Source organism: Tigriopus californicus, chromosome 5, assembly GCF_007210705.1.
Source record: "Tigriopus californicus strain San Diego chromosome 5, Tcal_SD_v2.1, whole genome shotgun sequence".
Classification (NCBI taxonomy): Eukaryota; Metazoa; Arthropoda; class Copepoda; order Harpacticoida; family Harpacticidae; genus Tigriopus; species Tigriopus californicus.
This window is the reverse complement of record NC_081444.1, coordinates 14925004-14952095: the sequence shown is the minus strand read 5'-3', so window position 1 is coordinate 14952095 and position 27092 is coordinate 14925004. Positions and strand designations below refer to the sequence as shown.

At 39.6% G+C, this 27092-nt stretch overlaps 1 protein-coding gene across 1 annotated transcript; it reads right to left on the bottom strand.

Annotated features, from left to right (window-relative positions):
- Nucleotides 1-968: 968 nt before the first annotated feature.
- LOC131881142 (uncharacterized) lies at nucleotides 969-24899 on the bottom strand. Its single transcript, XM_059227917.1, has 4 exons — nucleotides 24504-24899; nucleotides 6146-7055; nucleotides 2896-3602; nucleotides 969-2239 (listed from the first exon to the last, which is right to left on the bottom strand). The coding sequence occupies exons 2-4, from the start codon at nucleotides 6875-6877 to the stop codon at nucleotides 1345-1347; spliced, it is 2334 nt and encodes a 777-aa protein (XP_059083900.1). The 5' UTR covers nucleotides 6878-7055; nucleotides 24504-24899; the 3' UTR covers nucleotides 969-1344.
- Nucleotides 24900-27092: the final 2193 nt, after the last annotated feature.

Genomic DNA, 27092 nt, shown 5'->3' with positions numbered 1-27092 from the left:
AAATCCATCGAATTTACCTCTCTTTTTCCTCATGTAGAATTTTAAGGGATTGAATATCTTTTTGATAATTTTTGAGTAAATCAGGAAATGTATAGGTTTTATTTTTTCAAAAAAAAACAAAACAGGGGTGTTTCTGCGAGTATTTGAAATTTAATGAAAAGGACACAAAAATGTAGTGAATTGATGGCAAGCCTGTCAAATACAAGCAACTGCTTGTGAATTATCTAAAGCAATAAATAACCGTGAAAAGGAGACCTGAACAAACATTTTGATTTTCTTTACGAAACTTGGAAAATCATTTTTGACCATTAGGCAACGGTCTTATCGATAAGTAGTGGTCATGCATAGGGAAGGGCAACTAAAGGTTCGTTTAGATATCCTTAGCATTTCAGTAAAAAGACACTTTTCCTCTTGGCAACTCTCAAGATAACCCTATGGGTGGCACAACGATTACCGTGGAACATTAATAAGGCAGATGCCAAATACATCAAATCCCTCTGTTGGAGAATTGCAATTGACACCATGGCAGTGGCAGGGCTTGGCAATGTGCTGTAAGTACCCAACGAACCTTCATGTTTCTTGACAGTATATATAGCAATGGAACCTGTTACTTGTCGACAAAGCCATCAGGAGCTTCAAAGTCGCCTGCGCTCTTGATTTCCTTTGCTCATAACACGATGACATGCCTTCACAACCCTTTATTTTTTTGCAGTCACGTAATTACTTAGCATAGAGTACTCCAGTTGCCGTTCTTATCTTGTTTAACCCTTGTACCCATGGCCCAAGATTCTAATCGAGGATGTACAAAAACTGCGACTTCTTGGTAATTGGTGATTGCTTGCTTTCAACAAATGTTGTCCAGGTTTGGCTGATTGATATGTATGTATGTGATGGTCTTTTGTCCTGATTACTAGAATATTTAGGGAATGTCCCTCAATGCCATTTGTGTGGTGTAGGCCCGAGAAAATACAGTGGTATTCAGAGATGTACCCAATTGGTACACGTTCCCTTTCTTCTCCTTATAGACGATTGACCCACAATCCAAGTTTTGACCTTCAGAGGTGGAAAAGCAGCCATTACGCATGAGGCTTGAGGGGATAAGCCTGAAGCTAATGTGAGAAAAGCAATAGGCAATAAATATTCGATGGTCAAGTAGTTCCTGTTTTGGAGCGTTCATGAATGATTTATCCTCACAGTGAGTACCTACATAGTCCCACTGAAAGCCCAAGTCAGAAATGAACGTTTTCTTTACGAAACACAACGGCAATAGATGTATATTTAGAGCTTGTAAAATACATTTTGACATTTTATCCTCTGTCTGATGAGAAATTCCTCGTGGAAAGTTTATCGCTTGGGCGAGCAAAAGAGTGCCACCAATCTCGTCCTAAATTCCTTTCCCACACAACAGTAGATGATAAAATTGGTGGAGGAATTCAAGACCAAAACTAGATGGTGAATGTGTCCCAGCACGTAAAAGATCATGGGGATGTGATAGCGCTGCTGATTGAGACAGGCCGTGAAATGCTCAGCCGTGTTATTATGCGGGTTCACAAACTCATACACCTTCAATGCCAATCGATAGCAATGGCAAGCGATAAAAATGAGCACAATCAACACGAGGATCATCGTGGACTTCTCCCTCCGCTTCTGGAAGTGATGTGCGTTGGTTCGACGACTCTTGCGGACACTCAAGCTCCGGATATTGTTGACACTATCGAACGGATCACCTTGGACGGAAGGTCTCCGATCGCGTTCATTGGAGTTGCTCAAGGTCTTGCCAAAGAAGCTTCGCCGCATTACCGACCGTCTTTGTTGAGCAAAAAAGCGCGGCGAAGGCATTGCATTAGGATCACGGATGTTCATCATCTCCGTGCCCGAGGGTCCTTCAAAGTACTCCTGACCACCGATCACGGTCTGAGTATTCTCCAGGGTTGTGTCGATCTGTGGGGAGTCCCGGCGACCCACAAACCGATGACTGAACTTGTTGGAAGCCCTGATTTTGAGGATCATGCAGAGGTTGAAATAGATCAAGGCCGCCAAAGGGACGGCTCCTGTCGTGATCATCTCGTCCCAGTAGCTGCTGAATTGAATGTAAGTGGGATCCTCCATGAGCTTGGTGGTCCAGAAATCCGTGTGCGTTCCGTTGTTGACCAAACGGAATTGGAAGAACCGCGGGAACTCCAGACCAATGGATGTGAAAATGACCATGAGCACGAACTTGAATGGGGCGTGGCGGTGGCTGAAAGACGAATCAAAGACCGACTGTGACAAGGGAAAAGATATTCCCCATTCAAAATCCAATCGTCACGGCCATGAGATTCCTACACATTATATAGTTTGAGATCGATTTGGAGCTCCACCCATAAGAGGAGGGTTTGAGCTCTCATTTCCGAGAGTTTAGGAGGAAAGTTCCGGATAACTCACCAACTCAATGAGACAATCAAAAAGTTTGAACATTGGATGACGGCACTGATAAACTTTATTACATGTGTGTGCCTAGCTTTCAAAGTACTCCTAATTTCGGGAATCTTTTGATGTGTATTGCCCAAGTATTTGTTGGTTGCATATCGAAAACTTTTGGGTGGAACATCTATCCCAATCACCAGGAGTTAAACTCCATTTTCAATTGACGTTGCAATAACAAATGCCCCAACTACCATGTCTGCCCTCTTTTTGACAAAAAGTTAAGTAGTCCTCTTGATCAAAAGCTTAAAGACATGAACCAACTTCAAAGCGGTATTGAATGCCTTCCCTCCTCGCATCCAATCTAAAAAACCACTTGAGGGACCTGTCTCTCTCTCCCTACTCTCTAAAAACAAGATTGAGCCTCAAATCACCGTCAACCTAGGTTGAAGAAAAATGACGATTCGTACTTTATGTTCCCATCGTCCTTACCTAAGAGGATGACAAACTGCCTTGTATCGCTCTGCCGATACAGCCACAATCATGAAGATGGTCGCTGTTTGGACAATTCCCTTCAGGGGATGGACCAAGTAAGGGTAGCACAGTTTGTACCACGTGGGATGGGTGGTCATAAACGTGCCCACAATGGCCGTCTCACCAATGGACACGAAGATCAATAAGCTGTCGGCGATGGCCAGACACATGAGAAGCCTGTTAAATGGTCGGTTGGTTTCCGACTTCCGTAGGACGATGATGGTCAAGACATTTCCACAAAGGCCAAACACACCCACCACACAGATGCCCACTCCTTCGAGCCAGTATTTGGAGGAATCCAGGAAGGAGTTGTACTCTGCGTGGAGCTCAAAGCAAGGCAATCGACCCCCGCTCGAACCCGTGACGTTCACATTGGAAAACGAATCTCCGATCGAGTGCGGACACAGAGAGCGGAGCCACTCATAATCGTTCTCGTCGTCCATACACAACTCTGGAAAGCCAAGTTTTGACACTCGAGTGCAGAAGAGGGCATGGTCCGATCCAAAATGGACGGTCTTGAAAATCTTGAGCAAGCTTGTCGAGCATGAACCCAATTGGGATCGGCTTGCGCACAAGCAAAGAGATAAATTCCTCTGGATAGTTGAGTCCACGGACATGAGCCACGACATCAAGGTGAGGTTTCCGAATGGATCCGATATCCCAACCTGGAAAAGGAACCAATATATACTGAACGAGAGGCAATTCTATTAATAATTTGTAGTGCATTAAGTAAAGTCTGTGTGTAAATAGGCAGGAAATTGAATGGCTCGTTCGCTTGAGTCAACAACTTTGTAAATGAGAACCTTGATAATGAATTGAGGATATGCCAGCCTTGTGGCCTTGTCCGTCAGAGAGGGCCAAAATGGACCAAAGCATCGGGGCAAATCAGAAATCGCCTCAATGGAATCTGGTCTTGACGGAACCAATGGTTTGTGTTGGCATGGAACCATTCTAGATCTTCCAAAGAGTACAGCTGGCTTCTTTGAAACCTAATGTTCCGAAATAATTACGAACTTCCGCCAAGGAGAAAGAACGACCACGACGAATTCCTAGCAAATTATTTTCTGGCTAACAGACCAAATCGGACCTCTTATGATTTAATGGATGGCGGAAAGGGTCCTTGAGTTCGCTACACGCGGGCATATAGCCTCCTTTTGAATTCTCTGGCATTGGTTGTTTTTTGCTTTTTTCAGGATGAGATAAGTAGTTTTTGAGCAATTAACAGTTCTAAAATAGATATAGCAAAAACCGTTGTGTATTGGTAGAGCATCCGCTTTCCATTTCGCTATCCATGGTTCTAGCGGATTGCAATCTTTGTGATATTCAAGTGGATGCAAGATAAGTTGCCACTTTGAATGGGTGAACCTGAAGTCTTTATCTCGGGTGAGTCACATTTAATGATGTCTATGATATAGACCGGAAATATCCCTACATTGGGACACCCATCATCAAATGGTAGGTAATCCATATAAAAGAAGGACTGTGGTTTGCCTCCAAAAAACGAACAACGCACAAATCGGTACTATATTCGAGCTCTTGATCCAACAACCATCCACATAAGAGGCTATTGTGGCCAAATGAATCAAGAAACCCCCTACTTGTTATCGGATAAATGGTACCAACTAATGGAAAACATTTGATGTGCTTTCTGGTTGTGAATTGTGATTGAATGGACCAACTCCAACCTCAATATCTTAAATAACAATGCATTACAGTCAGAACTTGTGTAGGTTTTCGAAACTACGTACATGTCGATATCTTTATATTGCATGGTTCTACAAACTATTGATAAATTCACTTTACGGTCCTTTCCCAAAAATACGAAAATAGAGGAAAAGGTAAACCCTAAAAGGTAATTTACATGAGTGCTCATTCCTTTTATTCCGTCTAAAACAGTGTTTTTGTGCGTTTTTTTAGCGGCATTAAAGGTTTCCAACAAAATAAAGATATATTTCAAAGGTTCTTCAGATAAAGTGTCATTTAGAATGGCGTAACATCAGACATTATTCCAAGTACTACCATAGCACGTCCTTATCTTGCCTTTGAGGTCAGACCTTAATATTTTTATTAGTAACCTCATCAACCCTGCATCCAAAAAGGCTAGGGTTAGTCTGCCAACTCAAACTTGAGGGTAGACCAAGTGTTATGTAAAGTTTATGCCTTAACAAATGGGACAATCATAGTCCTGATTTACTTGTACTTGATCAAATTCCCAGTAGCAGTTGGAAAAAGTGTACAAAAAAACAACCCATATAAAAAGACCTTGGTTGATTTTTACCAATTATAAATTATAATTATAAATTATAAATCCATTTCACAGATATTTATGCTTGATGTGAATGATTAGCAAAATGGTTAAGGTAAAGGGTTTTCCAGACATTTTGGGGCAAAATTGAAGAAAGGTTACTACATTAGCTTGAATTTCGTCCAAAAATACTGTGAAGCATTTGCTTCATGTTTATGAGATGAAGTAGCCTTCACCTCTACGTACATCAAAGGTCACAAAGTTTCATCTAAAAAGGCCGACAATTCCTTTGCCTTATTTTGGTGAGACTTTCCATTGTCATTTGCGTATAAGGTCAAGGAGTGGAAAAGCATGCAAAGATTTTAATGCCCTCATTACATACAAAATAGACCTTTTGTTGCTTGATTTCTGGCCGTATTTTGTCATAATTCCCTTTTTTGCTGATATTCAGACAAACCTATAGTGCTTTAAAGTGCTTCACGGCCTGGAATAAGATAGATATGCTTTGATTTCAAGTAATCATTTTCCTCATATCTGGCTATCAGTTCCCTCTTTACTCCAACAAAACAGTTTTTGAAATATTTACCACAGGCTGCCACATTGCCTCATTAAATAAATGATACCCTTTGCATGTCCTTTCCTATTTCTACCATATATTTACCCAAGCCTTCTCAAAACAACTCCAATATTTGTTCACCTTCTCCAAACTCAAGAGGCCTATTAATGTATTCGATGTTTGACTCAACCTTTGATCAATCATGCATCTTCTCACGACTCATGCATAAAAAGCCACGATATCTTTGAAGGTTTCAGACATTTCAATGCACTTCAAAACAGAAGGTCTTATCAAAAAAGAGACTCAGAAGGCCACGGTAGATGACAAATTCAAACAAGAAGCACACTGTCCATACTGCAGCCTTTCTCCATTCCCTACCAAGTAGTTCTTATCTCATAGGTACTCACCTCTGTCATCCAAGGATGCGGATTATTATCTTCACCTGAGTCGTTTTCCACCTCATAGTCTTGGTCTTGGCCATCATCATAGTCTTGTTGAATCAGTTCATTGGTTGGAAGAGCCGAGTAGTTGGTGGAAGCATAGCCCACATCGGATGTCATTGAAATCATGTCCACGTCGTTGGATGCCGCGGGCCCCACACGAAGATGGAGAACAATCGTGACCAAATTACCGGGTAAACACAATAACGACCAGACCACAATGGCTTGGAGCAGGAATAGCCGAGAGCCACTCATGTTGTCGAAACGTGACAAGCACGGCGAGCAGCGTTTGGAGCAACTCGTTTGGCCTAAGAGACGATTATTGGCGGGGACCCTCTCATCATTGAAGCGCATCTTTTGGAACTTGAGACATTTCGGGAGGCCAAGTGAGCAGGGCGTTGTGCTGTCAGGACTCGCTTTGGAGCTCGTTGAGTGGTGAACCTTTCCATTGGGAACGTCTGTCAAGTGAATCCCGCTAGCCCGTGGGGACCCTTGAGGCTCAATCAATTGGATTTCGGTCCTAAAACCACTTCCGAAATGACTCTGATGGCGATCAGGATCGTCGTACACCACCAACGATTGAAATCGAGTGGGCTCAGCTTCAAGCGGATCTGACTTTTGGATCAGGGTAATTTTGGGATCAATATTCTTGGCCTCCGTTGAGTGCTTCTTTGCTCCACTGCTGTGACTCTCCATCATCTTGTAATAAGGTTAGAAGAGATCTAATCTTGAGCACAGACCGGTTTCCAAGCCCCTCTTTGAGAGAGAATCTTCTGGTACTGCAAGTTCCAACGGCCAAGAGCGAGGGTCCTTCTTCGAGGCTTTGCCACCTGTTTGGAACATGATGATTGAATGATCGTTGGAGCGGAAACGGAACCTAAAATGGAGCCAGAACGGTATACATTAGAATAGGAAGTGCATGATTGAGCGCACACACTAAATGAGCTAGATTTTATGATGACGTCAAATCCGAGGAATCAAAATGTTCACCCCTGGATAAGGATCGTCTATTAAGCCAGTCGCTGTTTCTTGAAAGCTTGACATGGGCTTTTCAAGTCCTTTCAATACGAACTTAAATCAAGCTAGAAATCAGAATAGAAAGCCAACGATTTAGTTTCCCGAGGGTTCCCCTATGAATTGGCACGAGTTTTCAGGATCAATGTCAACAAAGGAAAAATTCCCAATACTATCCAAACTTTTCAATCTCAGCCCGGAACAAAATATAATACTAAAACAGTCAAACATTATCCTGGATCGTTATCTGACGAACCAAATGCCAATTTGCTTTGGACGTAAAGCAATTTCCTGGTCTTCGTGGTCATTTTCATCAGAACCCACGGAGATTGGAAAAACGGAAAATGTTGCTCAAGGAATGCGAACTTATTGTGTGTAAGTTCCTGGAGACAAAATAATGGGATATTTTTTTTACCAGGGTTTATTAGAAACCAGTGGATGTCAAGGAGACGAGACGAAGACACATTCTCGTTTCTCTTGTGTCAGGTTTCGTCATTAGAATAGCGTATTGGGTCTAATACTGGAACTTGATGGGACATAAGGCTTTACATTAGGCGAGTGTACTGTGTGTACTTCCTTCAAAACGAGGGTTGGAATATTGTCAACCTTTATTGAAATAAATCTACGATAGTTAGCTACAAACTATTTTCGCTAATTATTAGCGACTTGACCAATTTACAAATTAAAATTTAGCATTAAAAAAAAATTAGCATAAGAAAATTTGCTACAGCAAATCATGTATATTAAGTATACATAAATGAATAGTAAACTTGACAGCAAGATACTTTCCTAAATCTGCATATATGACCGACTTTGAAGTAATATATTTCTATAAATGTGCATTTGATTCCCGTATGGTGCAAGGTAAATTTTAAGTCAAAACGGACCAAAATCTGAATTTGACATTTCCGTAATGAAGATGGAAAAGGGAAGAACTAAAGATGAAATGAGTTTTTTTCCCTTCGTGATGGTTTGTCTTATCTTCCAAAAGCTCTTATACAATGCAAATTTAGGCTTGCAACACTAGAAGAAATGCCAACAATTAATCATTTCTGTAAGGCAAACCTTGCGTTCTTTTTTTCTTACTGAGAAAAGGTGATGTGAAGACACGCCACTTATTTCAATAGAATTATGTTATATAACTCTGACACTTTATGCCAACCCAACTCACAAAAAGCATAAAACCAAATAGAAACACATGTGTTGTTGCACAAACTTAGATCTAAATAAGACACATGTTTGTCTTCTCGAAGTGATGGGGATTCCATTCCCAGTACCGGAAAGGAATACTTAAAGAAACATTGATTAAAGGTCGCGTGATCGTGAAACGAGTATCGGGTATTTAAAGAGGCACCTTGTATTTCGTTTGATCACTATTCAGCAATTCAACTTACTTTGAGACTCGCAGGAGAACATCAGATCACTCCAGCTCCTTTCAAAAACACATGCTATTAAAATGACACTTTTTTAAAGTATGTTATAACAAACAATATAAAGACGCATGGATGAATTTCCGACTCTTAACGCTTGCAAACGATCTGGTCGATATAGACCTCATCAGAGGGTGCGTCCAACGCCATTTCATCATTAGATTGGCCAGAACCCCAATCGGGAAAACCCTTACCTACTATCGTGGATTTCGTCATTTATTTCAATTCACCCTGATTGTTTGGAAAAAAAAAGATATTCGATTTTCCCCAAGTCTAACATTCATATTTTAAATCTTTCTGAGCCTATTATTGTGGAGGCCCTTCATTACTTTACTTTACAAGAAAATTTGCGTCGTAACTCAATAAAATTGCAGCCCTACTGCTCTTTTGTTGTTCGTCCTTGCAGCAATAACGCAGCTACACATTGTTTTTGCATTGCCTAATACTAATCTATTTATTTAACATTGTGGGATCAATTTTGTCAGTGGTTAATTGAAATCAAATTCCAATGACATCGGTTTTACAGTGTTTTCGAATGCCTCCTTACTACTAAGACTGGTCGCAGTAAACATCCCAATGGATCAATGAACTACAGCTAAGCCTTTTCAATGTTCAATGTCTTCGCGTACTTATTCGAGACTTCTGAATGTTCACAAGCTTGAGTGAGCTTCATAGCTGCATCTCCATTACCAATTTTAGCATCGGGAACAAAACCGTTATGGCCCGCTGGATTTTGGTATAAAAAGTTAGCTCGCTGAAATAAAGCATTATTCAAATATCAATGCTTGACATTTCTATTTTGTGATTCGAGGCCAAACCAGGTCAATGTTTTCATCACGTGACTGAGTTGAGTATTGTAACAAAAAAAGTATGGAGGGAATGATGGTACAAAACTCAAAAGACGTCCGTTTTGGGATGGTTCTGTCACTCTACTAATGCCTTGGCTTAACATATGAATATTTTAATAAAATACCCCAAACCTGGTTAACCCACTTTATTTTCCCTTGATTTTTCTTTCCTTCACATGGTTAATTTGAGCAGTTGCCTAAATTGGATGGAAAAAGGAATTTTGAAAGCTATTGGTCGTAAGATGTTAATACAATTAGAATTCAAATAAGACTCAAAACAGCCAAGTTTTTATTGAACACTCAACTTGTAATAGCTAAGCAGCAGCTTTATGTATGTCCATGAAATTTCTACTGAAGGTGCAACTAACATATCTAATGATTTTTATTTTCTGCGCTTTTAGTCTGATATGGCATTAAATGTGTTTTAAGTGTCATTTTATAGTTTTTTGATCGACAACTGACCTTCATTCCAAAACAGAAATTATACTTCTTTATTTACGGATATCAAAACCCGTCTTTAAAAGTCTTGAGGGCATAGTTGAAAGTTACCTAACTACATTCTAAATACACTGTCAAGTCAACTCGGATGTTTAGGCAAGCTCCATCACCAATAGACAAACGTGCTTGTCAGCCACTCCCAAAGATGCAAATTAATATCATTTTTATTAACGAAGCTGATTTTTCTTTATACCACCGTGAAAGAAGGGTAATCCTCTCAAAATGCATTTGGAACCCCAAACTTGCACTACTGGCACTGATAACAGCCTACAAACGAACTAGTTAGGGGCATATCATTCATTTTTCGTTCATTGAATCTTTCTGTTAAGGGATTCAAGATGTATTTTCTGGGAATATCCGGAAATGGCCTTGCGAATCTTGGGAGTTCTAGGGCAATGAGATTTGGTCGGGTAATCCGACACTCTGCTGGAGAAAACTTTCTCCCTGCCACTTCGTCTCGTTACATTGGGAATATTTTTTTGCCACTTCCATTAGTGGAGAAATCAATGGTAGTGAAGTGAAACGTCAAAACAGAGAGGAAGTGTAGACCAGATGCCCAAAACACAAGAATGTCTATTCGCACATTTGAAATATAGGGTTTGGGTAAAGAACTTACATGGAAATACTCATGGTTGGGTTGACGTTTCAACAGGCACATTTGGCGAACTTGCCATCAGCATTTTTCAATTTCAACGCAAACCTGTCCTTTCCAGCGTTTAAATGATGGTTCAGTTTCAAATGAAGATAACAGTTTGGCCATTATATAAGGTACCAATAACCAAATATGCAATTTCGACAAACTCACGTCAGACTTAATGACTTAGAAGTGCATTCTGGTCCGCTTTGGGACCACATTCTTCATTCATTCATTCTACTCCAGGCTTCGGTCCATTAAAAAAAAACTCGCCCCACCGGGACTCACATAAATCAGTCTCCCAACGAGCCTAAAAGGCTCTAATCTGGTTCCTGCCCTTGACGTCCATATCCCGGAAAAAATCGACAATGCATCGGTCAAGGCCACATTTGGCCAGGGCTGTTGATGACCGACACCATTTGAGTCTTGCTTGGGACCGGAAAACGTAACAACCGTCCCACTTGAAAGCGGGACCAACAACCAAACGCCTAAAATTTATATCTTGAAAGCGACTTCCGGGACGAAACAGCCAACGCTTTAAAACATCGTCACTCCGGGAAAAGTTCGCTCAAGCAATTCCATGCTTGTACGCAAGTATGGAGTGGAGTTTGCGGACACGCTTTTGGCGTAGACCGGAGAAATGATTTGTTGAGAGGCTCTTCTTACGCGTACATTGTCATTTGTTGGCACAATTGGGCCCATATAGACGGGCGGGGGGGACAAGTCAGCGCGAAACGCCTAACACTAAGCTATACATCTTCTACGCGTATCTCCTAGAATTTAATGGAACTTTTTAAGTGGGAAAATGGAGCTCCTCGAAAAGCTGTGGAATAGGGCAAGCGTCTGTCGTCTATTCTGAGCCGTCAGTTCCTTTTGGCTTGGTAAGGACCCATGGGCCACGAACCTGAGAGCATAGATCAACTGGAATGAATTGGGTGTAAAATTTGTTGAACTCGGTGGTGGGAAACCTTGAAACGTGTTTGCCTAGGTTGTCTGGAGATCATACCCCAAGCTCGTTTATGCTGCTGCTGCAGTGAACTGGGACACTAATGTCTTTGCTCTGGGTCCATTAATCAGCTGAATGGATCGACATGGGGGTCTAAGATTTACAACCGCCAGCATCTTTCAAGCACCAAGAGAACACTTAGGACGTGAAGTGAGAATCGAGGCATTTGCATCGGAATCCTCTCGCTCCGATTAGTGAGATTATTCCAAATCGGTTGAATAAAACTTTGTCTAGTAATCGTGGATTCCTCGCGATTAAAACTTGCCTAAGAAGCGAAAGAAACTTTTGGTGACAAAGTGGGAGGGATTTGACACAAACAGACTCTTTGCTTTTTCCTTTGGCTTGTTTTTAAGCATGAGAACTTCAAATCGTAAGTAAGTTTGAGTCTAAAGGTACTTACGAAAATGAATATTGTCACGTAGCAACCCAAAAAAGGAGAAGAAAGTGAACGTACTTTAAACCTACGTAGATTGACCCTTCATTCTTAGACTAAAGTCGAGCTCATAGTTGACGTGGGACAGTTATGCATTTGGAATATTTGACCATTTTTGCGGATCCCAAATCTTTCCAGAAGACAAAAGTAATATTGCCTCTTGAAATAACTTGCATCTCGATATAAAACTGGAACATGGAGATGAATCCTCAGTGGCATTCGCGTGTTTGGACGATTCTTTCCCATTTTACAGCCTTTAGAATCAACTTGCACTACCAACACGCTCTATAAACCTGTAGTGTGTATTTTGATTTATAGCTTGTAGTACATTTTATGGGACACAAAAGCCTTGGGGCAACATAAACGGTAGGTCTAAATCTGATAAAGAAAAGACTCTTACAAAGACAAAGGATCTCCAGTCGGTTCTTATTATTGGTCGGTACGTATTGAGGGTGCTTCGTTGCGGTTTTTACTCTTTCATCTAATTCCTAGACTAAAGGGACCTATCAATCACACGGTATAGATTACACTACTTTATACCGTCTGGTCCTGAGATTGCCCATTCCCTTTTCCAAAGGATTATTCCAACATGGAACATCTGAACTAAGGTTGTGGTTAGAGGCCGGTTTTAAAATGCAGGAATTTGGCTCAATTGTTTTTATTTGGAATTTCAATGTTGGAGATTAGATGAAATTAATTTTTTTGGAACAAAGTAGAAACCCCCTATTTTTCTGTAGTTATCACCAGTTTTTTTCATTATCCTAATTGCTAATTCTTTTAAGAATAAAGAAGAAGAAACGTATATGTAATGGATACGTTGAACATAAAATGTTTCGGTTGTACGAACTGGCCTTAGGATCCTTTTTTGTGTCATTTAACAAATTAAAGGGCAAACAGAGTGATCTTTAGGCTGATTGGGGACCTGAGTTTTAAAAACGTTTGCTCAGAAAAGAAAGCTAGACTTGAATGGATGGATCATCCGGGGCTTTGGGTTTATGAAATGTCAAAACAGACCAGGTAGGTGCGGTATGTTTATTCCAAATATGAGTAATGAACAAAATCTCATTGGATCACCAGTGTTATCAAATATCATTATCAAAAGAGCACGTATGTTCGGGAAAACGTTTCACATTTGAGGTCAGGAATTTCTAAATCAGTTTAATTAAAGTAAAAAAACGTGAATACAGATGATTCGCTTCCATAGAATTTTGGTCCATCCCAATCGTATGTTTTATTTGAAAGCGAGACATTTGAACCGAGGACGACGTTCTCTTAATCCAGCCTTGATTTATTGAACATCATAAATCTCAAAGAACGACAAATCGATGACTTAATCTTTCTTTAGATAACTTGGTCCGGTCTCTGTTTCTTTCCATAAGATTTTGCGTTAAAACCCGATTTTTGGGAACTAATGACAACCATTCCATTGCGATAAAGGTTGTACCTTACTTACTGTAAGAAAAGCATAAATTCAAAACTACTGTACTGTAGCCCATATCCGAATAATCATTTGCAAATTTGGAAATCCCCAGGATTACGGAAACCCTAAAAAATATCGGACCTATGACGTACTAAAAGTCAATGAATACCAAGATCATCCTAAAAGACTAAGTGAGACGTTAAATGAAAGACCCCAATGGAAAATCTAAATCTGCTTTAAAGAGGTCCCTTTTCTACCGACTATTCGGACATTTAGGCAAGCGCTGGTACCAGCAAACAAACTTGCCCGCCAATGCCAATGATGCAAAATTTGCGTTTCAAACTGGTTTTAACGAAACTGACCATTCATCATATAGTAATGTGAAAGAAGGGTCAGCTTCTCAAAAACATGTTTGAAGCTCCAAACTTGCATCGCTGACACTGATACCAGCAAACAAAGGAAGCTTGCCTAAACGTCCCCATAAAGTACTTCATAACTTGTTCAAAGTTAATGGAGTTTTGAAGAACCGAACTATTTTCAAATAGTCACTTGTGCGTAAAAGATATCATTTTCTTGTTTAGATATAGCCAGAAAAATGGATTTTGGAATCTTCAAGCACTTTCAAATGTCATGAGCTTATACAATTTATGTTATTTCATTCCAAATAAAGCAACAGCCATTGTTTAAACACGATCAGTGATGCCATGTTGATTGATTATTCGAAGATTGTAGTTCCAGAAGTTCCAATATATTGAACCTTGCTTTACTATATTTGTGCTCTACAGTGCGTTTAGTACTGATTTCGAAGGATGAGAATTACTCAATATTTGCCACAACAAATGCAGAGCCAAAAACCATCATCATCTCTCTAGTTAAAATTAATCAAGAGGGTTCAGCAGACAATGCAACTCGGGCCCGAGGTCTGACGCATTGTGATCATGTAGTCTCCCCTGAGGCAAAGCTTTTCGTGGTCCATAGCTATTCTAAAAACCTTGGCATCTTGATGAGATCTAGTATTGGCCACTCTCGTTGTCTACCTAGAGGTGTGATGAATTTTGAACAGGGTGTAAAAAAGTTCTTACAGAACTTATTGGGAGGTCGTAACTCCATCTTTGTCAAACATTTCGGCAACTTCTGCGATTAACATCTGTTTTAAAGTACGTATGTTATGTCATGAGGATCTTTCTACTTCCCCCAATCATGCTTACGAAATGTCCTCGCTTCTGAGGAATTAGAATGAACTGAAAGCCCTCAAACATTCTCGTGACAATTAAGCTTCCCAGGCAATCATTTTCATAGCTATGCACCCAAAAAACATCACAAATTACAACAGTTAGGTCATAAATAACACCGAAGAATTACAAAACCAATAGAAGCCAAACCCCTGAATCTGGTTGGAAGCCCAAGACGAAATGATGAGAAAACAAGCATTATTAATGTAGCGTACGCGTCAATACACCTAGGTTAGGGCTGCAAACGAGTCTTGGAAAAGTGACTCGGGTCGGAAGAGCCTTTTCAAGCGATAGAAACACATGGTTGAAAGAAAGTTTCTATTGGAAAATGGAAAAGAAATAATTCATTAGATTTGAAATTGACGATTAAAATCTCCAAGTATATTCGTACAACTAAATATGTACCGCGTTTATAAGATTGCTTATGGTGCCATAAATCATCATTAAAGAGAGATTCAAAATAGAAGGCAAATTTTCTTGTACAGCTAAAGTCATTTCAAACTTTTTTTGCAAAAAAAGGACTTGTTAAAGATCTAAACTATTAAAAATTTCTCATTAAAGACTTGAGTCAAAAAAAAGACTCAGTCTCGAGTCTCGAGCCTCGTGAGCCATCTCAAACACTCATCATAGTCTTCAGTGGAAGCAGGAAGCTCGGCAGATCCGGAATAAAGCGAGGAACAATCTCATTACTGCACAAAAATCCCACCATCTTCAATACGACATGAACAGGACTGCCGACCAAATAGACCCCTCTTCCCCTCATCATAACATGAAGAGGGAGAGGGGATCCAATCCAACTGCAGGTCTCGCTTGGCACGAGTAATTTCTTTCGATCTAAATACCTCAAACTTTGTGGAAAATGAGGCATGATGCATCACTTACGACGTAGTAAAGTGTCAAAACGACCTAGTGCTTCTTTATTGCCAGGGGATCCACTTCTTTGACTACATCTGCTTACTACTCACGCTATACCGTACAGGTGGCAAATGAGAAATAGGGACATTGAATTTCTTTGAACTTGGAACAAGAGAGATCCATAGCATCTGCATCTTCCTTCCCTGGCATTTTAATCATTGAGTACTTTATAACTAGCTGTCTTCAACTTGGGAAAGATGGATTATTTGAACCATATCTCATCAGAGCTAGGTTTGCAAAATGAGATGTACTGTTACATTTGTAGCCAAAAAACATTCTGTTTTTTTGGGCCAGCTAGTTGAAACCACTGCAGCTCTTGTAAGTGTGAGAACAATTCTCTCTGTTAATTGTTTCAGACAATGGCCTTTCGAACCAAAGTCTGGTACTATCCTCGCCAGCAGTTTTTGGTTGAATCTTGGGAAACCGAATCCCTTTGGTCACTTAAGGCTTTTTCGATGGGGATGCAAATGAGAGGACTTTGCAACACACATGTGGAATTTCGACGACCAACTGATATTCAAGCAAAATAGAGCTTGGTCCTCCGTGGTAACGAGGGTAGTTTTGAAACCATAGTTTGCCATTGAATTCGAATTACTTTGGAACAAAGCTTGTCTTCAAACGAAATTGTGACAATGAGAATATCAATGGGCAAAGAGAGAAATATTCAGGTCTCAAATTCGATGGTGTAGATTTGGGTGTTAGGGCAATTATGAGTTGCCCACCGCATCCTTTGCAATATGAGAAGTACTCCCGTAAAAGTACTCCCATACCATCTTGAAGCTTTCTGGAAGCTTACCAAGGCTTCTTTGACAGAGAGAGAAAGGGCAATTTCCTCTGAATTGCCTTGGGATCAACACAACGAACATGGTCAGAGACTTTTTTCTTTATCGTGAACATTTGTTGTCCATTGAAAACAAAAGAATTGATGCTTTGAGAGACCAGAATATTTAATATATTGATATTATGTATGCACATTTGTGACATCAATTGACCAGATATGTCTGGCGAATTTCGTCGCAATCTAGACAATTTGAATCTATTGTCCAAAATCCTTGAGCTCTCAAAATCTATGTAAAGAGCACTTTATAATAGTCTGCTGCAATTGAATTCCACTAAATGTTAGGTTCCACTTTATTCATTGGTGGGATCTGGTCCTTATTATTTTCAAACTTTCAATCTATTACGCTCCCTCCTTTAAGGAGATAAATGAACTTTTTCATTGATCTTCAAGACGCTTGAAAGCGCACGGTATGCTCAATCCTCTTATTAAAAAGCTGAAGCAAAGCCTCATCTATGCATGACGCATTTTTAGTCGTTAACCCGAACCTAGCATCCATCGCACCAACTAATCGCTCTTTCTCCATTCAATGAGGAAATTGGGCCTACTTTCATATGCCAAATATTATTCTTGGTCATAATTGATTGATAAGTAGCCGAAAGTTATCCGTCCTCGGGGTTTGCACAAGACTGACATTCTCCTTCGATGAAGATGTTCCTTTGGAAGGTGCGGTTGCTCGTTTGTTTCTTGGTCCAATTGTGGCAGAGAGAAAATTTCCCTGGGCTCCTTTTTTCCTGTACTCTAGATTGATGGTCTCCATGTTTATTCCTGGTGGTATATCTGGTGCATTCAAAATGACTGTGCAAGGGATGTGCTCTTGAAAGAAGTCTCTGGCCCAAATAGTTTCAGCATTTCATCCGTGGATCCATCACCAAGTGTTCCTCTGTAGTATGACAAGGAGACGCATCACTTTGGATAAACAGTCGAACAAAGCCATTCAAAACATGGTGTGACTATCCTGTTTCCACCACATCCCTCAGAACTTGGATTTCTCTTGTCTGGCTCAATCAAGGAATGGTTGTCTTGGATTAATGTAAAGGCTTTATACATCTTGGTCGCCGATGTAAAGTAGTGACCATGCTCGTAAGCAAAATACGAGGACAAGACACCCAGACAATCTAATTCCCTCTCGTGTCATTATCGTTGTCGAAGCAAAACGGTCTCTCTTGTAGAAACCCACGTGTGCGATGTCTAGATTAACAACTTTGACTGTACTGGACTGTATTTATGCCAAGGACGTAAAGAATGGAATGAGAAAGTCGAAAATCAAATTCAATGGGTCCACCATTAAGTGGCAATTTATGGGAAATGATTCTTTGTTCAATGCCAGATATGAATGTGTTCGAGAAAAGTATGTGAGATTTTGGATTCAAAACCATTTCTAAATCAAGGACTCTGAACAGATGGTTTTCATATTAATTGACGATGATCAGAAGACCTATATTTTGTCAAAATACTGGGTCGGCCACTAAAGTACCACGGTACTTCCAAACGGAACAGCATTTGGATTTTAATTGCCCCGATAAGTGTTTCGATAAAACTCTTAGTAATTGGAAAACTTGTCACGACACCAATAACTTTGTTTAGCTTCTGCAGTTTCTTGACGTTTTTTGGAATACAAAAGCACCACCAAAAAGACCATAAAATGAAACAGTTTGACACTAACCGATCCAATTTTCATGGCAAATCCAAACCAATCGAGCAACCATTTGATCTGTACTTACCATATTTATGTAATCGTGAGTTTGCTCCATGATTTGATCAACTCTTTGGCATTAGCTATAATTCAAATTACTCATTGATGATTGTCAACTTTATGGTTATTCCATTGCTGTTACATTCAATTTTGTTCAATATTCGTTGTCAAACGCAATATGGTGGATATAAAAAAATAAACACGAGAGAAACCGAACTAGTATCAAGGTTAAGTAGAAAATAATGCTTTGGCAGCCACGTTTCTTTCTCAATTTTCCTAGAATAGGAATTGTTGCTTGACGTTTCTTGTTTTAGGAACCAGAAAGAGCAGCTGTCGAATTTTGACAAGGTCCCGGAAACATCGACTCCCTCAATTGTTTTTGCTTAAGAGCCAGTTTCTTGAAGTAAGGGATCGATTTCACCAACTGATCTCCGCTTTAAATTGACTACAGACCATAGAAGTGACATTTAGTTGTACGCTGGCTGTAAAAAATCGATACTATGATCAACGGACGCTTGGAACAAGATACTACGAAACGTTCTTCTAGGTTTTAAAGGTCTTGTATTATTTTGTGGTGTTATAAAAGAGGCTCTTACGAATCTAGTGCTTGTGTTCTCGTCCCTTTTTCTCCAATGATTTGCCCTTTAAATCTCGAATGGGAACCGTCTTTTTAATTTCTGCAACATCCTGTCTAGGACCAGGCTCATACATAGGGATCATTTTTTTGAAATGATGAGTCCATTTTCTTACATTCTTTTAAAGCCGTTTGTGCTTTGTTTTATGCAGGTTCATTTTTTTCTATTCTAGAGATGAGATAATACTCTTTTTTGGGAAAAATGTTGCTATCTTTAAAGCCAAGATTTCTTTCACGCTCTACTACTTCAAATGTGATGCTCAATTCTTACTCAGTCCTTTGTTCTTTTTACACTTGCCTGCATTTTCCTTCTTTTTAGATTTTTAAGAAGCGATCGGCACGAAATTGTCTTTTCTCGCTCCGGGAGCGTTCTTATCAAAGAATTCCACTCCCAAATCTTATTGCAATGCCAACACGCATAAATTTCCGCCACTAGAACATGGAGAATCGGGATGTATTTGCGCTCTGTACGCACCAGTAGAAAGAATGCCATAACATTCAAATTTCAATAGGGCTGGAATACAAATTCCTTACAACTCACACAATAGGGATGCTATTGGTACGTACATAAACCCTGTTTTAGCTCGACCTTAAATACTTCAAGCTCAACTTACTTGTTTACTTGCTCAAAATAAGTCTGAAATAACAGGTGTTATACAATTTTTTAAAACCTTTATTGTGACTCTTGGTCATTGATCATACACGGATGAAAAAATAAAAGAATGAAATGTACAGAAGCATAAAACAATTGACTTGAACGTGACGTCACAACAAATATGACTAGAATTGATTGCTTTGTAGCATATAATTGCATTTAATTTCCTAAGACTAAAGCCATAATCTCTTGTTTCCAACGAAAACACCGGCAATCGGACATAAATATTATTTACTCAAGTGTTCTTCTTTAAACGAGATGTTATTTGGCACTTGTTGGAATCAAGTATAAAAAAGCCGCTAATGAAGACCCGCGCCAATTAGAAGCCTGCTAAAAGACACCACGTTTCGAAGACAACCTCCGTTAATCACTTTGTGAAGAACGTCGATGTGAAAAATTATCCTTAACAATGTCTCATCTTGAGACTTTGGGAGTGGAGGACTCGATGAAGGAAAAGGCCAAGGTCACGCACACCATCACGCACGCACGCACTCACTCACAATTCTCTATTAGAGGCTCCATTATTCTTTGCCGCAGCCTTCGCTAATCAAGTCAATGCTAGGCGACATGGATGAAGTGCAAGCATAAAATGGGACAACGCAATCTTGTACTTGCAATCGATGTGAAGGCACGAGGATTTACTGTCAGGAAGATGGGACCAGAGTGTGGTCTTAATCCTAGACCATGTAGTACATATTTTGCTTCATTGAGCCATGGACGGATGTACCGGGAACATATTTGACGCCGCCAAATGTACCAGAATAGAACAAGGGAAAATTTAGAACCCATTAAGACCAGCCTTCCAATAAGTCATTGACAATTTGTTTGATGGCGCTGTTCAAGTCAGGCAGATTCATTCATCTTTAGGCGTAACAAATCATGTGAAATGGCAGAATTTATTTTATATACTAGTTTTAGAAGAATTCTTTTCAACTGGTATTGTTTCCTACAATTAGAGTTGCCAACGGTACAAATTGTTTTGAACTCAACATAAACGTACCAAGAAATCAGAGTCGTGTAAAAAATAATGACGAGTGATGTGAAATCATTTACATAGAGATTCAATGGAAGTGATTGCTCAGATCATCTAAGTAAGTAAACCAAGGCCTTGGTAACTTGTAGAGAGTGAAATCAAGCGATAAAATCAATCAGCTTTTACTATATTTGCTTCCACAAGTGAAAAACAGGGCAGAATTGTTGGAAATGATCAACACAGCATAGAGGGGAAAGTACATCCAAGGAAACCCCAAAGAGACATTTCCAAGTTTCCAAATCGGATCAATCACAGCCTAATAGAGTATTCGAAGACAATTTAATAGACAGATAATTTGCCACCTCCACGAATGAATGCAGGCGAGCGAGCAAGACTGAATAGTTTTCCTTGTACACTATTAAAAAGCGATATGCAGATTCGAAGATTTAGAGTAAGATTGAAACACATTTCTCCCGATTGATCAATCATGGATTAGCCTGTAAATGACACATTCGGATCATTGAATATTCTTCAGACGAAACGTGGGAGGGTGTTTGGTAAGAGAAAAAAGCGACACGGAATTGCATATAAATAGTTAATAATTGAAGCACTGTAAAGAAATTAATGAATATGGGCGTTGACGATATAGTTTTAACTGGATGACAAATCATTTCTCAAGTAAGAAGGCGTATCTTGTAGTGATGGGATCAAATGAATTTTCAAAAGCAGGATTGCCAAAAAGCTAGGAAACTCAAAGCACCAACTTTCCCATCATAAAGTAAAAGGTTAGCTTTAAACAAGAAAGCAATCCTGGTTTGATGGAAGAAAAATCAGGGTTACTTGACTAGCTAACAGATTTCCGATATTCACCCAGTAGTGCCATATGCCATTGAAAATTTGAATTGGTAGCCCTGGTCGTAACCTCCCGTGATTATTTATTTGATCACATCAGTACTATCTTGGCTTTTACTTCAAAGTTTACATTGAGGCTTGGCTTAAGTGTGTTATGCAACATTAGGCTGTTGTAGAGATCCATACCCTTTTGTCCGACTTTTTCGATAGACACATCTACTTTGAATAACCAAACGCTAACAGTACTTCCATTCTTACAAAGAAGGCATCCTCATGCCCCTTGTCATAGCTTGCAAAGGACAAGTTATGTTGACTCCTTTAGAATGAAACTAAAACATATTTTTTCATCGGGAGGTAGAGAAGGCTTGACCCAGATCCGAGCAAAAGGCGATATCACGAACAATGCGACGTTTGTCGTGCGACATCAGTATACCAGCATCTACGGGTACTGGTCCACAAACTCGTCTAATTAAATATTCATTGCCAGCCATTCTTGAGGTCGTCAAATGAATTGGGCTGTCGAGAGCTGGAATTCCATTTCTCCCCACCCAACTATCATCCCAAAAACACTTTGAAATTCTTGAGATTGAATGAGAGGGCTAGCATTTATATCCCTTTGAAGATTACGAATTGGAATCTTTAACTACAAAATATGCCTTTGTTGGGAAAAGTTTCGATTTTATGGTTTAGCTCATTCAGTTGCGCGAGGCAGGCAACATACGTAATTTGTCATTCTTTTTGTGCTTTTCTAGTCCTCGAGGAAAATCTTTTATGTTCTAGTGGTACCGCCAATAACTACATAGTAGGGAATCTTTAACTACTAGATACTTACTTACTAGGAAAACGTCTCGATTTCGTGGAATAGCTCATTCAATTGTTAGAGGCATGTGACATAAAACATCTTTCTTTTATTGCCTTCCCAGCCCTCACGAAAATAGTTTTATGTTCTACAACGTCCGCCAAAGCTTTCCGACTGCCAATAACAAGCAGGAACTGAGGCGAAAGTTGTACAGATCAATTCAGGATCAATATCATCTCATGCTCCAAAGCGTGCAGTCTTCAAGACTTCAACGAAGCAATTCGTTTTGTGTCCCACCATCCTCTTGAGAATTGAACAAATAGTAATCTACTTAAGATTCAGATCAGGAGAGGATGGTGGCCTTTTCTCTTTGGACTTCTTAAGACGGCACTGACAAGATTAAAAAACTCCAGTCCCTCCAAACTTTGAGTTAACTGTGATTTACCAAATTATTCGCCAATAAATGAACTTTGATGAGGAACCATTTTGAAATCAAGAAATTTTGTTTGCTCTTACTCTGATCATTACTCGATAAGTCAAAAAAATATGAAAACGGCAAAATATTCAGTGCCAACAACTGATCATAAGCCAAGACAGTGGAGACACTCTCATGAGGGGGCATGGAAGAGTTGATTACGGGAGTATTCCGTGCATGTGTCTATAACGGAATGAATTCGTAATTGTTCAGCCAGACTTAACGATAAAATGACCTTGTTAAGCACTCCTCACCGTTGAAAACATCTTTTAAGAGCTTCTTAGGACGATCTTGATCTGGGAATAATTCGCCTCATTTTCCCAGATGCATCATATTTTGTACAGGATTGTCACTTGATATAGGTAAGGTTGATGGAATGTGACATTTTTTGAAAATTCTTAGCAACACTTCAATCACAAACCAAAATAAGTCAAAGTGTCTAGTTAGTTGCCGAATAATGAAGCTGTTACTTGCTACTAGTGGTAGAGAAGTTATACCGGACTTTGTATACACTTGAGCGAGCGTTCTTAGCTTGTGTCAGCCAGTCTTACACAACGGACATGGGTTGAGAAGACTGATTTTCCTCGTTGATTTCTGATTTGACTACTGTTAAAATTCATTGGTCAACAGAGTAATGCGCATGGTAATTGTTTTAGGTTTGTAACCTGAAGAACCCATCAAAATCAATTGCTAGCGATAACGAAAAATGATTCCTTGCATGAAACCTTCCTCAATCTTACAAATCTGACCCACTGATTTTTAAAGTTTGGCAATGTTGAATTTTGAGGGGATATATAGAAGATCGGCGATGTACCGAACGCCAAGTTTGGTACACTGAAGTCTGTTCCCCTGTTCCATCGATCCAGTTATGGGTATAAGATCAACAAAATAACTTAATCATATCACACCGAACAATTATTGTCCCTCAGGCTTTAGCACTCCGATTACGTTCGGTCAAATATTTTTATCTTCCAAGCAGAGATTCCAATACCTAGATTCCTTCATTGGAACTCGATCCACATATTCAATTCGTATGATCAGATTCTGGTTTTCTGAGAACGTCTGCCTTGACCTTGACCGAAATATATGGCTCATCCTGATGACAGTTGAATGTTTTGTGCCCAACCAAAGCAACTTGATTTGAATTGATTTGGCGTACATTCATCACTCAAAGAACATGATAGAACCTCTCAAATCTCCATGAGCAAACAATGATAGTCTTTGGCATGAGATAACATTTCTCTGTATGGGACAGAGCCATACACTTCCTAGATCCATTTGAAATTCAATAGCATGAATGGAAATTCAATACCAAAAAGGTACAGCGTTTTACTTGGTGCTTTTTTGCCTCTCGAGTTCCTTTTGGACCAGGAGAAGATCCTTGGATAACTCTTTTCCAATCATAATACAATCACGTAGGGAGTGATATTTCCACGATTATTGAACCTTATGGTGCATGATCTGAAGCAGACCTCATAAACTTATTCTTGGAAAATCAGAGGAAGCTTCACTTACGGAATGAGCTAGACTTTAAACGCAAAGTCTGGACAGAGCCTGAGTATTCTATTACCAATGATAAAAGGGTCCCAAGCTTTTCCAAGGCCTTTTCCTGGAGTTTACTTAAGGATCAGAAACGAGACAATTGATGGGAAACAAGGGCTTAATGGCTGTTGAATCAACAAGCAATTACGAAAAAGAAGTCTGCCACACCGACATTTTTCGTCTGGTACTCAAGTTCATTGGAATTCAATCAAATATTTGAATAAATTGGATGGTACTTCTCAACCAAATATGAGTTTTGTCATGTTATTATTTCAAAGTGTAATCACCAAAAGTGCTTTAAGCTTTTGCTAAAGGCGCTGTCAAAAAGAATGCATCGAATTTTGGCACCAGCCTAAGATCCCCGCCCCAAAAGATAGCTTCAAGTAAAAAGAAACGTGTCCCATGTTCCAACATGACTTGTAATAGCTTACCAAGAGAGATTGTCGGCGAAGCAAATGATGTGGATCGCCAAGAAGACGGGGAAGATGTTTGCTGAGTAACAAAACCCGGAGTCACCTTAGAAAAAAGTGTTCACTCAACCATTGTCTTTCACTGTCTGAAGTGGTTCCAACTGAGGTTCTAAACCACAATCATCGAGGTCGACCAACGAGAACGAGAGGAAACCGCTGAAGAGCCGTTCGTTCCTTCGCCCTTTTTTCGAGGGGCGGCCTTTGTTCGCGAGGCGAACTTGACTTGGAGCGCAAAAGACGCAGAAAATTGTTCCAACCGAGGGTTCGGGGTTCGGACGGGCACATTCCAAGGCCAAAAAAGCTATTAATTTCATATATTCTCCTTGTGAGTCGATCTTGATCGACAGGTGTCGAATTGAACGAGGAGCACATCGACGAAACTTAGTTATCTCTGAAGGTCCTCTTGGCACCATTTGGTCCACTAAAAACCATCAGCTACAGACAATCGAGTTGATCTGTCAATGGAGTCGTTTTCTGCTGAGTAGAAGGTCAAGGGGTCAGACTCAGGTTTGCTGAATAAATAAGTCGATAGTACTGCCTTCTCTCACACATAATAACTCTGCCAAGACGATGACAGGAAGGTACCACAAGCCAGATGAGGAGGAAGGTCTTTTGAGTTGGCCTTCTTTTTGTGCCTTCTTCTTTGTGAGTGGCGGTGAAGGAGAACCTGTAGTTGGATAACCTACAAAGCGAATTGGCTGGTTGAGCCTAACGTCATTTACATATGATACATTCATTTAAAATTGAATGATACAAACAAATTCATCTCAACCTCTCAACATATTGCGTAATAGAGTTACTTAAATCACGGCGATCTCCAACATCGTTGTTTTAATGCCGAGCAAATGTTGAAGCTTGATTTATCCAAACAACCCAGCTTTATCAAAGCAAAAAAATATATAATTTTTATTCACGTCCAAGGTTTGACTTCAAACCAATGAGTAGCAGCTGGTAATAACCAACGTTCGAGGACTTGATCGTTGTTAAATGGCTGATATTCCAATTAAAATGATCTTAAATTTCAATAATAAAATAATTATAATCTCAATTACTTTCAAAGCGTGATTCAATTACACTTAAACTAGGTTCGGCCTTCAAGGTTTGTCAATTTGGAGGCAACCTCATTCCCAGGACAAGCTTTTGACCAAATTGACAAAATCACAGACAAAATTAAGAAAAAGGTCAAGTCTCGAAAGTTGAGCACTCAAGACCAATATTAACGATCGAACAAAAAATACATAACAAAAAGAGGCCCGAGCAGCGAGTTCCGAAACAAAAACTTCCAACGACAAAAACGTCCGCGATTGATCAGAATAGATTTTCTGGGAAAGCAACGTGATAAATATGAATGATGTAATTTTCCGTTTTTTTAAAGTCCTTTTCCTCGGAAGTAGGAGCTTGGACCTTAATCGGTATGAAAGTACACTCGCCAAAGTGGTGAGCGGATGCTCATTCTGAGTAACGCCCAAGCCTTAACTCAGAGGAATGACCAATTAAAAACTGCAGAATTTTTCCTTAAGGTGCTCAACGTATTGGAGTCTTAAATAGTTGAATACTTATGTGTAACAAGAGCATGTAACAAGAATTACTTCTGGTTTTGAGGCAATGAAACATTAAATGAATTATTAGGGGATTTGCATTAAAACGATGAAAGAAAAAGAAGGAAAAAAAGTCGTGTTTCAAGTTTCCATGAAGTTGCTTCGTTCCAAATGTTTTTATTATTGATATATCTAAGATGGTGTTTTTCTAAAGTATTCTATGTAGTCGGCTATTTTTGTTTTAGGCTCAAAGATTGGGTTTTTCGATGTTGCCTTTCTTTTTTTCAAAAGTGAAAGTGTCGAAGCAGATTTGACATTTCTTTGACCGGTCTTGTCTGTTTGTCTCTCAATGTTGCCTGAACGGCTTGATTCTCTCGCTCTTTGCACAACTTTTTAAGTTGACTTCCTAACAGCCTTCAAAAACAAACTGCTGTGCTGTCAACACTTTGCTACTGCTAGTACATGACCAAAATATAAGGAAAATTTCCTCTCCTATGGGAAGCATACTTGTTAGCTTAAAATAGTTGTTGCATTACTTAAGCAGCAGCACTTTGTTAGGTTCAGCAGCGAAATTCTAAAAAGATTCACCGTTGCTCACATGAATATTTTCATCCATGAGCTAGATTTTACCCTTAGTTCTTTGTGTGCCTGGCACACTTCAGGGAAGACATATGACTTTTATAATCATGCAGTCAAAAACTATGCTAGTTGGAAAAAGAATGTGCAATATTTTTGATGGTATTTTGCATCTTTTGTCCCATCATTTTTTGCCCTTCCATCATCTTTTTCTAATATATCTCTTTTGAAAAAGGTAAATAACTTTAAAACCATCCATTTTTTCCCTCTTTACCACCTTTTTTATTGCATTTGTGCCCTTCCTATTGCATTTTGATTTTCGTTTTTTGCCAATTTTAGTTGCACTATTTGAACAGCCCTGGTTATTAATTGCAATGACAGAGTTTTCCGAGTTCAGAGGCAATGGATAACTATTTCTTGGAGATGTTTCGAACTC

Bases quoted from the DNA above. Each gene is read 5' to 3' on its own strand.
- LOC131881142 (XM_059227917.1), bottom strand. From the start codon at position 6,877: ATGATGGAGAGTCACAGCAGTGGAGCAAAGAAGCACTCAACGGAGGCC. The intron at 3,603-6,145 runs GTGAGTACCTAT...TTCCTTTTCCAG, and splicing joins CGCATCCTTGGATGACAGAG to GTTGGGATATCGGATCCATT. The intron at 2,240-2,895 runs GTAAGGACGATG...TTCGTCTTTCAG, and splicing joins GCAGTTTGTCATCCTCTTAG to CCACCGCCACGCCCCATTCA.